The 13,812-nt window shown below is 36.0% G+C and overlaps 1 protein-coding gene and 1 long non-coding RNA gene across 3 annotated transcripts in view; both read right to left on the bottom strand.

Moving 5' to 3' along the window:
* The window catches only part of LOC127865646 (alpha-mannosidase 2x-like), a 47,914-nt gene that overhangs the window by 26,562 nt on the left and 7,540 nt on the right, over positions 1-13,812 (bottom strand). For both annotated transcript variants that reach the window (XM_052405553.1, XM_052405554.1), the window contains exons 9-14: positions 13,566-13,739; positions 11,066-11,252; positions 10,264-10,441; positions 3,001-3,203; positions 2,199-2,384; positions 1,453-1,576 (exon numbers count right to left, since the gene is read on the bottom strand). In XM_052405553.1, coding sequence (XP_052261513.1) covers positions 1,453-1,576; positions 2,199-2,384; positions 3,001-3,203; positions 10,264-10,441; positions 11,066-11,252; positions 13,566-13,739 — 1,052 coding nt within the window. The remainder of the gene's footprint in view (positions 1-1,452; positions 1,577-2,198; positions 2,385-3,000; positions 3,204-10,263; positions 10,442-11,065; positions 11,253-13,565; positions 13,740-13,812) is intronic.
* Positions 5,988-8,051, bottom strand: LOC127865648 (uncharacterized). Its single transcript, XR_008042718.1, has 3 exons — positions 7,984-8,051; positions 7,362-7,535; positions 5,988-6,367 (listed from the first exon to the last, which is right to left on the bottom strand). It is a non-coding gene; the product is annotated as an uncharacterized LOC127865648 (long non-coding RNA).

The raw sequence follows: 13,812 nt of genomic DNA, 5'->3' as shown, positions 1-13,812 counted from the left end.
GTGGATCGGCTGCGATGAGATCGAGATTTTTTTGGAATACCGTCTCCGTGAGTGACGACGTGATCGCTTATGAGCGCCGCGACGATGATAACTGCTCGACGAAGAAGAGCGTGTCCGATGTCCACTCCTTGATGAAGACGATGTATTCGACGACGAATCGGATGTAGAAGAATAAGCCGATGATGAAGACCGAGTTCTTCTTGACCGGCGATTGGTGTTACACAAAATGTAAACACAAAGAACGCTGTCCAATTGACCTCAATTACTTATTGGGGAATAGGCACGAATTCCTCGTGGTTCACGTGCTCATGACGTCATGTACATGAGCGACGATACAAACAAAGAAACCCAGCAAAAGCAGAAATATGACAATTACTGCAACAAAAAGTATAGAAATATAAACCGAATGATACAAATAAAAGATAAATAAACTTTATCCTTTTAAACTCCGACAAAAACACAGTGAAAAGAACACATAAGTCCTGAGCCTAAAATAGGCGTGCACATGGTTTTATCCGGAAAGGAAAGATGAGTTGTGGTTCTTGATTTCCTGTTAGGTTGCATTGTACTATGTTTAACCTGATTTGGATTCTTATAGAGGTGGACGATTCCCAGCGCTTGAATATTTTCCGGATGAAATAACTCCCTTGGAAAGGGGTAAGCTAGAGATAACAGGTAACGTATTTATGATATTAAAATCAACGGCTCTGGTATTTAAAAAGTTGAATGTGGGGGAACAGACCATGCCAGCGCAATGAAAAATAAGAGCATGCAAATTTCAGGTGTGGCAGATTCCATGAACATGTAAACGATTTCTTATGGCCTTATGGATCAAGGGCAAATTTTGTGTATTTCCTATAAAACGATCTCACATGCAATCCATGTTAAGAATACTATAATACTATAATAGTGTGGAATTTTTGGTTTAAAAGAAGTCTCTTTTAAAATAAAACCCAGTTAAAGCAGAAAGTGAAATCCCTAAAAATAGATTATCTGCAAAGTTATAAATAAGAAGAAAACTTATCTTTGTAATTTTCCAAACCTATAATTTGATATATCAAAGCATCAAACATGTAGGCTATTCCCCTGTGAATAGTCTTGTGTCCCTTGAAAAATATGAGAATACAAGATGTTGCAATTTGTTACCCCTAAACCTGACCATATGAGTTAATGTGACAAACAAAAGGCATAAATTCCAGTGTATGTACTGCCCTTATGTCCATTTCAACTTCTGCTGAGATCTTATGGTAACACACACAATAAAAAATTATGGTTTTAATTTAGAAACAAATAAGTCTCTAGCATAAAAACAAACTACTTTTGGGTGTCATACAGATGACGGACAGCACAGGAGAGATCTCAAATGGTGAACCCTTATTGCTCAGAATAACTGAAAATAAATCACATATAAATTTGCTGTTAAATCAGAAATAAGTGTACAAATTATCTTACCACATCAAAGATTGGTGTCTCATTTTCCCCAGATGCCAGACTGTACGCTGTCTTGGTGTCCATTGACAAATAGGTGGCACATTCCTTTATCACTTCCTTTGTGTCCTTTAGAGATTTCAGCAGTCTGTAAACAAACAAACTGACGTGAGCAGGAGTGGTCATTCAACTCAGGATATACATGTATCAACCAATGTCCTCAATTGACAGACTAAAATTCTGAGGCAGAGTTGTCTGACAACATGGACCATTACTCTGAATAGGGTTAAATAATAAGGTTGAATAGTATGACAAGAAAATATAATACTAATAAGAAGAATAGTCTGAAATCGAGGCAATTTTTCTAAGGTTCTCAGGTGAATTCTCTGAAATCAAAGGTCATACCTCTGAAATCCTTATGTACAGTGGACTGAAATGAAGGTCATTATTGAGAAGTTCTTCAGAAGATTTGTCTTAAATGAAGAGCCATTACTCTGAAATCTTAAGAATGCTCTGAAATAGTGCAATCTATCTGAAGTTCTAAATATTGAGTGCTCTGAAATCTAAGGCCGTTACTCTGAAGATCTAGGTACTTAGGTATAGTGGTCTAGAAACAAGGATCATTACCCTGAACTTCTAAAGTAGATAGGTCTTTAATCAGGGTCCATTACATTTGCTACATTTAAAACATATCAGTACAGGTTAGGAAATAAGAGTCTTAAGGTTCTGAGAAGAGAGTGGTCAAGCCAAAATAAATTTGAATTGTTCACCTGTTTCCATAGTCAACAACCACAAAGTCTTTGGCTGTCCCAGTAATTCCATCATGGTGTTGAAACAACCCAAGGTTTCTCCGTGCCTGAATCAGCTTGTCCATCATCAATGTTGCTGGAAAATTGCCTGCTGATGCCTGACGCTTTGCTATTGTGTTGGCCATGGAGAATATGATCTCTGCGGCCCTGATATTTACAAATTTATTGTAATTCTTTTAAGCATTTGGTTCAGGGTTTTGATGAAGTAAGCATAGTTTACCCTTTTAAATCATAGGTCACCATGCTGATGATTAATTAGAGATTTTCTGTAAATATTGAATGCCCATGTGACCTTAATATCAACAAGGGTTATCCTTCCCTCTAGACTTACCAGCACAATAATTTATACCATCCTAAGCATTAACTCCTTATTAAGATTTTGTATTGGGATTTATATTTTTCATGATGCAAGCCTTTTCCTTTCTTTCCTAAAGAATAAGAAGCATATTGATTTCAATAATAGTAAGTCAATTAGCATCTATGGATATCCGTGGGAAACTAACTGGTCTATGGAGAAAAAAGTATTATTTTGTTAACTTATCAAACAATGAAACTCCATATGAAACTAAAGCTTGGTCTATTTATCTACTAGTCAGCAAACGAATCAACCAAAAAACAGTTGTTTGGACAAGTACAAAGAGATTCAGAGGAGGGGGGTGGGGTGGGGGGGCATAGTAACAATGATTACTATGATGCAATACTGTAGATGATCAGATGATGATTCGATGATGATGATGACAATGATTACAAAGAGATTGCCTACCTAAGATGACTTTCCATGACTCTATCCAGATTCTTCTGGAAAGGTCTTGAGGTGAAGTACCCTGACCAGTAGTGGTCGTCCTTGTCAGCGTATGTGTAAAAGTCTCCACTCAAGGTCGGGAACTCAGTGGGCGCTTGGCCAGGCTTGACCTTGAACTGCTCGTAGATGGACTTGAAGTAGTCTGACAGGGTACCGAACTGGGCCTGAAATGGGAAAGGTGAGTAAATTACTTCCCCTTAATACTCACTGGAAACAAGCCATATACTAGTTTAGTGAAACCCATCTACACCAAGCAGTTTTCAGTTTATTAAGGATGTTCGATCGTTTTGTGATAATTTTCAAAATATCCGGAATGCTATAATTTTTTGTATGGTGATTAATGAATCTGTATCTGAAATTAATATAAAATAAAAAAGAGAGGTCACCGTGAATAATTTTGAGATAACGAAGGTTTTTAAATGCCATGTGCGTTTGAAAAAAGGTCATTTTTGCGGGGCATAAATTTGGGGGTACGGTAAAATGTTTTTGTGTAATACATTTAAAATGGCATAATAGTATTGAGATTGCATTAGATTAGCAACTGTAACATGTGTATTATCATAGTGAACAGTTTTAAAACCAAAAATTATGGAAATCGTAAAAAATAATGAGAAATAAGTATGAATAGTTTTTTGTTTGTTTTGAATTTTTTATTGCACAGTTCAAAATAGATAACATGCAATACAGATACATATTTCTGTTGATGTAATATTCATATTCATTTGAAGTTCTCAATAATTAAAGGAAACTAGCTAAGCATGAAAATGAAGTAAAGAAATTGATAGGTCACCGTGGATTTTTTTTTGCTATAGACATTTTAATATGGACTTAATTTCAAAAATACAATGACTAACATTGTAATAGTAATTAAAACATATCTATATAATAACTGCTCCATAACAATCAAATTATCAACTGAAATGTGATACACGTAGAAATATTTATAATGTATATTGTTATGAAAATATTTCAGATGTAACAACTGAAAAAACAATGTTGATGTTCATATAAACATCTTAAATTACCCCACCCACCTGTTACCCATGTTGTTGGTTGTAAATTGAACATATGTATTAGGTATTTTAAAATTATTTTTAGAACTGTGTGATGTGTATTTAAAGACAAGAGGCCATGATGGCCCTGTATCGCTCCACTGCTGAAAAAAAGACTGAAACAAATATTCTCCGCATGTGCAGATACTTAAATATAGGCCCTATTTAAGCACATGTACAATTTTGTGACCACCTGGGCTTGGTCAAATTTAACCCCAGGGGCATAATTTGAGCAAACTTTGTAGAGGACTACTATATCTCACTCCATACAAAATGTGGTGGCCCTAAGTCTTAGATGTAGAGTTAAGGACAAGAATATTTTTAAAGTTTTCACAAAATAAGCAAGATACAAGCGTATATAATGTTCAATTTTGTGACCCGCGGGTCAGGGTCAAATTTGACCCAAAGTAACAAACTTGGTAGATGACTATAAGATGTTCCTGCATACCAAATTTGGTAGCCATAGTCAGAATGGTTTTCGACAAGATTTTTTAAGATTTCACAAAATAGGCGCTTTATAAGCGTTTATTAAATTTTGTGACCCCCCGCGGCAGGGTCAAAGTTGACCCCAGTGGCATTATTTGAACAAATTTGGTAGAGGTTTATAAGATGTCACTACATACCAAATTTGGTAGCCCTAGGCCCAATAGATATGGACAATTTTTTTTTTAAGTTTTCACAAATTAAGCACTTTATAAGCATATGTTCAGTTTTGTAACCCCCGGGGCAGTTTCAAATTTAACCCAAGGGGCATAATTTGAACAAACTTGGTAGAGAACTATTACATGTCACTACATACCAAATTTGGTAGCCCTATGCCATACTAATATGAACAAGAAGATTTTTAAAGTTTTCAGAAAAAATGCCTAATATAAGCATATGTTCAATTTTGTGAACCTCAGGGCAGGGTCAAACTTGACCCTAGGGGCATAATTTGAACAAACTTGGTAGAGGACTATAAGATGCCACTACATACCAAATTTGGAAGCCCAAGGCCCAATGGTTATGGACGAAAAAATATGTGAAGTTTTCACAAAATAGACCCTATATAAGCATATGTTCAATTTTGTGACCCCGGGGCAGGGTCAAATTTGACCCCAGGGGCATAATTTGAACAACGTTGAAAGAGGAACATTCCTGAGAAATTTCATCACAATTGGACCAGTAGTTTAGGAGAAGAAGATGTTTAAAGGAAACGTTCAGGCACGCACGCACGACGGACACAGAATCATAACATAAGCCCCGCTGGCCTTTGGCCAGTGAAGCTTAAAACAACAAAGAATACAATAAGCTGGGCAATTATGTTTCACACACCATCTGTGGTTTAATGCACTGCCAAAAATATCTTACAACTAAGGTGAAACATGAGAAATACAACTGACATAAGAATCACAACTATGTTCGTCATCGAGAAGGAAAAACAATTATGTAACAGCTATTAGATTTCATAGCTTATCTATATACAAGATGCAAATTACAATTGGTTAGATGTCAGGCAACAAATAACTCGCTATTGTACATATTATTTTCTTTGATTTTGTTACTCTGATTTGTCCGTTTGTAACCTCTGACAGGGGGCTCCTCAAACCACTCAGTCCGTTTCATTTTGATACAGGACTCAAATGTTTAAGTTGAAATCCACTTCCTGCAACTTTCCTTGCAACACCTTGACTTATAAATTTTGTATCAATTATGGTTTGTAAAGATTTGATGTTGGAAGCAACATTTAGTTACACATTGTATGTAAACACGGCTCGGTAAAAGCTGAATGAATATTTGTTAACAATTTTTGGTCAAGAGGAACAGAGTTCATTAACTTTTGTAAAGCTAAAATATCCTGTATAGCGCCATGTGCCATGTATAATTCACCAATGACGTCTTTTACTAAACGTTCCCGCTTATATGATTTCATATTTGGTAATATTTCCTTTAACATTTTTAAGTATCTAAAAAGCCACAAATATTTTGCTGAAACTCAAACATTTTTCAACAAGTATGGATAGCACGGAGCAACACTTTACAATCAAAAGACTCTATATTATGCCCAACTAAAATAATTGGTGAACATTTCTGTAAGAATGTTATAAAACTTGTCAATGCAGATTTGATGGGGACAGCTGTTACTGTTTGTCTCTTGACAAGCATAGAGTCGCTAACAACTGTCACTCCAGTTATTTCTGACGCTTGCAAGGAAATCTTCTTCTCATGCATCACATATGTTGAAAATTGACCAGTTGAATGCACTGCAGCTATCTGAATTATGTGAGAAGTGTGCTCTGAAAAAACAAAACAAAAATTTTAAATAGAAATTGCACAAAATCCATTTTAGCCCCGTTAATCACAGAGCCCTGGGTCGCTCCCCCAAGTACAATGTAAACTTCTTAAAATACATTTGAAGTGTTTACAATAAATATAAAAGGGAAAAACATTGCCCCCCACCAGGACAGGACTTTTTTTGAAGCTTAATGTGAACAATCGTAGAAGAGGTTCCTTCACATTCATTCTCTATGCATTGTGGTTTAAGAGAATTTTCAGTTGAAGGGTTATTGATCGGAAACAATTTTCACACTTATTGTGACTTTTGACTAAGTGACCATAATTTAAATGGGGGTTATATACTGTTCAATCCCTATGCACATGGAGAGTAAAAAGCCAATCAGTGAAAAAGTTGACAAATTATTGATCCGAAACTTAATGATCTACCCACAGACAAACATCCAGCAAAACAATATTAACTCTCTCTTCCAAGGGGGGCATAATAACTGTTATTATGAAAATTGAAACGCTCTTTTCTTCCATTCATGGATATATCAAAGTAAGTTGTTGGCATCTAATGATCTTATGTATTCATAAATCTGAAGAAGCGAAGAGAAGAGTGTTTAAATTCTTAAATGATGCACAATAATATACTAAAGCCAGTTGTGGGTAATGTAACATTGCATCATCTAAGTGGTATTTACTATCATTTTATCAATAAAGATTAAGAATGATGTATTATATGAAAGCAAAATGAGAAATTAGTCTGAACATAACTCTTGTTGCAATTCAATCATATGCTAGGTTGACCAACAATTCACACGATATCTCTGACACATTGAGTTACTCAGCAGTAGCAGGTTGAATTATGTTATACATGTAAGTAAATATGTATATTTTTTAATAGAAGTTCAACTTTGGAGATTTAGAGTACCTAAATACCTGAATTGGACCAAGATAAACTTCTGTATGTGCAACACTGTGAATAAGGAATATGTTAAAAATAAACTTTACCTAACCCTCTTGTTTCCAAATCAAAGAAAACAAATTCCTTCCCAGTAGTGTCTAGCCCTGCTTGACCAGGCTTGGGTATAGGTGGGGGTATAGTTGTAACTTCAACGTCTTGGTCCTCTATGTTTGAACTGTATGTTGGTCCCACTCGTACTTCTTGCACTTTCCTTTGAATGCCTGAACAGAAAAACAGAATTTCAAATTGGAACATTTGCTTGCACCTTCATGGGTTATCTCCGATTTTTATTTAAAGAAATGATTACACAGCACATTAATGCTTTTACAATAATCAATTTACAAACATTAGCATATGCTTTTAAATGTTACTACTACTTTGCATATATAATTGATGGATCTATTGATACAATCTACAACAAGAAATGTGTCCACACGACACGGATGCCCCAAACTCCAACTTTGTAACTATATAAAAAAATAATCCATACAATTGTAAGAAACCCAGTTTGGTGAAGATCGGATGAAAACTACTTGAATTAGAGAGAAGGCACGACAAGTGTGAGGGACTGACCGACCCACGGACAGTGCGAAAACTATGTCGCCAATTGGGGGCATACAAATGAAGAATACTGTGTTTTAAATATAAAATGCCCATAATTAAAAATACCGTTCGAGTTTTTAGTCTTATGCGTCACTGTTTTGCTGCACGAGTAACAGCTTTAGCCTTTCTTTTTTGTGCTGAAGGTCATGGAGAAGGGCCAGTTTCGATGTGAAAGTCCCAGGTGAAACACCCAGTTTTTGATTTACCTGAAACAGATTGCAGTAAATGACAGAACAGTTGACAATGCACAATGCTAGAATATGCTTATGCGGAATAAAATAATATGAAATAATGTCACTAATTTACAAAAGTTACAACATTTTATAAGACCTAGTGATCTACATACACACAAATAAGAATTAATTCAAGCCCTTTAATTTCAAAACCAATACGTATTTGACAAATTGAGAATATTTATGTTTTGTAAACTTGTAAAATTTCATATTTATTACCGGTATTAATAACTAGGACTGCAGGAAGAAAATAAACTTATGTCACTTTAAAATATACATGTTTAACTAAGGACAACCATTCACATTCTACTGTAATTGTGTTTACTGGCAGTAAATCAGACAAAATATGAAGGAAAAATATAGCAAGTACAATATAAAAAATGTATGCATGTAGACTACACGCGAATTACTTAGAGATAACTATCTGAATGTATTCAAAAGTATCAGTAATTTAGACAATAAATCATGATATAATGCACCAATGTACCAAAAAGACAAAGAAGTCTTACCCAAATGCAAGCTTTGTGATCATGTCATAAACTCTGCCATGTTTCCGTCCAGTAGCCACATTATTTACTGCACCACAATTGCTAAACTGTATGTCCAAAACACATGCCTGTCCGAAATCCCTGCTTTCTACAGTGTTAAGTAAATTCATGGGCACTTGACAAGCACTGCATGCTAAAAGCGATTCGGTCAATGTGTCGAGTTCAACGACACGTCTTCCAATTTATATCCAACTATCATCGCTGTTGTCACATGTGGTCACGCTTACCGACGAACCGATAGAAAAATCGTCAAAATAACAGTGGTCATACCGGAAATCCTGATTGTCGGTGGAAATAGTGGGCTTTCTATTGAAATCCACATTGTTCTTTTGAACGTTGTTGCTTTCAATACCTTTTAAGTTTCGTTTTGTATTCCGAATTATATCCAAATTAGACATTTTAAATGAAAATTATTAAGCCAAGTATCTGATTCTCATTGTTGACAAATTATCGTTTCGTTATCAATAGACGCTTGTATTTGCACAGAAAATAACATCTACAGCGTAAGCATGCGTTTCATCGATGTCGATCACGAAGTGACGTCAAGCAATCGAACGCTTGGTTTTAATGCAGTAAATCTCGAAAATATGTAAATGCCGAAAATTTAAAGGCGCATAATCAAAACAGTAAAACTAGAATTTACACTCGTTTATTCCAACCTAATATTTTGAAACCGTGAAAATATATAAAGGTTTTTAATTTGCACGATATAGTGAATCAATTACCGTAAAGTGGGAACGATCGAACATCCTTAAGTTTTTTTTAATGGCATTTCCCTTAATATGCAAATAGATAATACAAAATAAGAAAGTATTTTGTTAATATTAAGATTTATACATTATTGTTTCATAAGTTGTTTTTTTTTATTACTTTTACTTTTCTGTATTTTCTGATATATATTTTCTCAAATATCTTGTTATAATTCCACAAACTGTCCTTTAATTAGCAACCCTTGGAACTACAAACAAATCAGAGCTTGATACAGTAAGCAGAAATAAACCCTGCCGCCTCACGAAATTTTAGGAAGCATGTAGTAACATGTTAACAAGCGGCATAACTTTTGATAAATTTGAATAAGGAAAAAAATCCACATCCACAACTTTACATGATATGGCAGTAAAGTTGTATTCTTATATGAGTCGTGTTCTGGGAAAACTGGGCATAATGCATGTGCGTAAAGTGTCGTCCCAGATTAGCCTGTGAAGTCTGCACAGGCTAATCAGGGACAACACTTTCCAATTTTATTACATTTTTTTTGTTCGTTTAAATGAAGTCTCTTCTAGCAAAAATCCAATTTAGGCCAAAAGTATCGTCCCTGATTAGCCTGTGCAGACTGTACAGGCCAATCTGGGATGACACTTTAAGCACATGCATTTTGCCCAGTTTTCTCAGAACACGACTCAAATATAGAAGAACTTGTTCTAACAGCTTTGTTTCAACAGACAGACAAAGAGACATTCATGGTTACTCCATGAATCTAGTAGACATCCCTCTCTACTTTATTGCGGGATCGGTTTGAGTGGGGAAGACATGCATATGATTAAGAAATTGTTCAACTCTCTTACCTCGACCCCCAACTCTTGATGTTCCTTCAGATACTTAAATATTTTGTCATAATTCACAAACTGGTGGTCCCATTCATCTGGCTTGTCGTAGCGGAAATCATCTCCAAGCGGAACAAACACAGAATTACTACGGTAGAGTGTAGCCTTCTTTTTCCATTGGTCGATAATCATTTTAGTTCTGAAAAAAACGCAAAATGACACAAAATCTAGATAAGAGGGGTATTTGTGTCTTTGAAATTTTTATGTAGGTCGGTGGTAAAATGCTTCTTGATAAAAAAGATCAGCTGGTATATAACAAACACAAATGTTGTTTATTTTCATTAACCCTCTTTACCCTAATTTTGTTTGCTGATCCTAATCTTTTTTTTTTATTTCCAGTTTATCTTTCACTCATGTTTGTTAAATTTGATCATATTCACCTAGTTACTTATAAATTTTGCAATATTTTTTGCTTCATTGGATCATGTTTGCTAGATTAAGTAAAGATAATCATAAATAATGGTGCATATTCTAATATCAAAACGGGGAATCGTTTAAAAGTAAAACAATTGTCAGTGTTAGTGGAAACAAATTTTTTATTTGTAAATCTTATCTGGAACCCTGCTACTGTTATTGTAAAAAACTGTACAACAGACTCCTTTTAAGAATAACCCCCCCAAAAAACATAAGCCAGTTATGCATACAAGCTACTACATACACACATAGTTTCAGAGCAACAATTATATCCCAACATAATATTATTGAGCTGAAACCTCATTATATATTTTAAGCAATACTGACTTTGACCGCATAGTTGAGATACCTTTCCTCCACATTCTGGTCCGTGATGGCCTGAGGTTCTTTTTTCCAGGGGCAGGAATACGAGCTGCCTGGAAGTCTCCGGAAGTCAAACTGACAGCAGACTGCAGGTTCTGGTCCACATGTGTGGGGGATGTCGTACGAGTAGAACGGCATTACGTGGCAAAGCATGTCTGTACTGCCCTCATGGTCTGTAGAGTAAAAAAATGTTCAGACAGTTTTAGCATTCTTGCAGCAATACATAGAGAATATTATGTGAGTTTTGGAATTAAGATCAAGTTTATCATGCGAGGCTTAGAACCATGTTAGTGTGAGACTTGCTATCCTATCATTTCCTCCCGTTTTCCAAATTATAAACAGGGTTTTTTTTTACTAAGAAAGTGACGCCGCGTCTTCCCCTACCAGAATTTTTCCCCTAAAACTACCATTTCCCCTCCAAAAATATAATTTTTCACCAAAATATAATATTTTACCCTCAAAGAAATGTTTTTTTCTTTCGTTTGGGAAGTCGACACGTATCCTATTTGTACCGTGTACAACGGTCTGTCTGTCTGTCTGTCTGTCTGTCCTCTCTCTCTCCGATTCTCTCTCTCTCTCTCTCTCTCTCTCTCTCTCTCTCTCTCTCTCTCTCTCTCTCTCTCTCTCTCTCTCTCTCTCTCTCTCTCTCATTCTCTCTCTCTCTCTCATTCTCTCTCTCTCTCTCTCTCTCTCTCTCTCTCTCTCTCTCCCGACGAACACTAAAATCTGGGAATCCCAGTGATTCTATATATAGCTCTTAAATTACGTCATGGAAACCGGGCAACTAATCGTATTAATCATGTGACTATTTTATTGGATTCCGGTCTTGCGCGAGAAGGGTGATTCGTCAATTAATTACCGGAAACCAGTCGAGTTTTCATCCGGGTTATGTGAAAGCCAAGATGGGTATAAACGTTAAAACAGAAAAAAAGTCTCACAATTGGCGTTCATACACGAACAAAATAAAACGTTCGGACTCGGAAAATATTAATTGCGTTGACGCATTTTTTAAGAATAAATCATCAAAAACCGTTGAAACCCAGCAGGATTCGGAGGTACATGTAATCAACATCGATTAATACTGTCGGATTATTGTGAAAGTGAAAGTAGACAATCGGCAGCTGCCGCACCTTTCCCTTCCAATACTGTAGCAGATCTAGATCGTCAACCCATTCATCATGAAATTGAAATCACAATATTGAAATCGTTCCCCGGTCCCAATTAAAAACATTTCCCATTATTAGATCTACCCCTGCAACTTCATTTAGGACTTTGACTTTAATATCATACTTGTTCATGTGTTTAAGAACAAAAAGGTCAGAGACATGCCTCTTTTTCTAAAAAAAACCCTGAAGTCTGTAGGCGAGTTATAGACATTGAAATGAACAGTTTTTATTTTTTCCCCAAATATATCTCTTTCGCGCTCGATTTTCCCCTTTTACCCAGCGTCCAGCGTCTTCCCCTTTTTCTAAAAAAAAAACCTGATAAAATATCGCATTTTTGACGATTTTATCTTCCCGTAGTTGAACAAAAACATATTCTCCTATTTTTGGAAAAACCCAAATCTGATCTAAAAATAGCGATAGTATAAAGCTAAAGTTTATACGATCGTTGTTATACTATCGGTTTTCATCTGATAAAAGGATAAAAAATATGATATATGAATAGCACAAATCCAAATCATAATCTCAACATGTCTTTTTTAAACAAGATTTGTTCTCCAAGAAATTTCTTGTTAAAGATACAGAGACTCTGTGGATAAACCACTTATAAATTCTGTGGATAAACCACTTATAAATTCTGACATAACCTAGGTAACCAATGTACCTATGAAGTTTCATGATCCTAGCCATAAGCATTCTTGAGTTATCATCCGGAACCATTTTACTATTTCGGGTCACCGTGACCTTGACCTTTGACCTAGTGACTTGAATATCAATAGGGGTCATCTGCCAGTCATTATCAATCTACCTATGAAGTTTCATGATCCTAGGCATAAGCGTTCTTGAGTTATCATCCGGAAGCTATTTTACTATTTCGGGTCACCGTGACCTTGGACATAGTGACCTGAAAATCAATAGGGGTCATCTGCAAGTCATGCTCAATCTACCTATGAAGTTTCATGATCCTAGGCATAAGCGTTCTTGAGTTATCATCCAGAAACCATTTTACTATTTCGGGTCAATGGTGACCTTGACCTTTGACCTAGTGACCTCAAAATCAATAGGGGTCATCTGCGAGTCATGATCAATGTACCTATGAAATTTCATGATCCTAGGCCTAAGCGTTTTTGAGTTATCATCCGGAAACCACCTGGTGGACGGACCGACTGACCGACAGAGCGACCGACATGTGCAAAGCAATATACCCCCTCTTCTTCGAAGGTGGGCATAAAAATACTAAATTAGGTCTTTGACATAACTATCATGACCTACCCATATTCAATTTTTATTTAACAACATGAATGGGTCAATGTATCGACTAACCCCAAGACTGCCTCCACATAAACTCCAGCTGTCTGTTTTTAGCGAGGTGTTTCTTCAAGGCATAGTGAACGCGCTGGATCAGCATGCTGTTGAAGCCTGATCTACGCAGGAGGTAAGCCATGGTGGGGGTGTAACCAAACGGATCAATGGCCCATCCAGCAGTTGGCTTCACACCTGGAATTACAGGAGAGGAAATTATCAGCAGGGCTCTTAATAAGATTATGAGCTTTCCTTTTACTCGCATTTT

The sequence above is a fragment of the Dreissena polymorpha genome, chromosome 2 (genome assembly GCF_020536995.1).
Source record: "Dreissena polymorpha isolate Duluth1 chromosome 2, UMN_Dpol_1.0, whole genome shotgun sequence".
NCBI classification, from domain to species: Eukaryota; Metazoa; Mollusca; class Bivalvia; order Myida; family Dreissenidae; genus Dreissena; species Dreissena polymorpha.
This window is presented reverse-complemented; position numbering and strand designations above follow the sequence as displayed.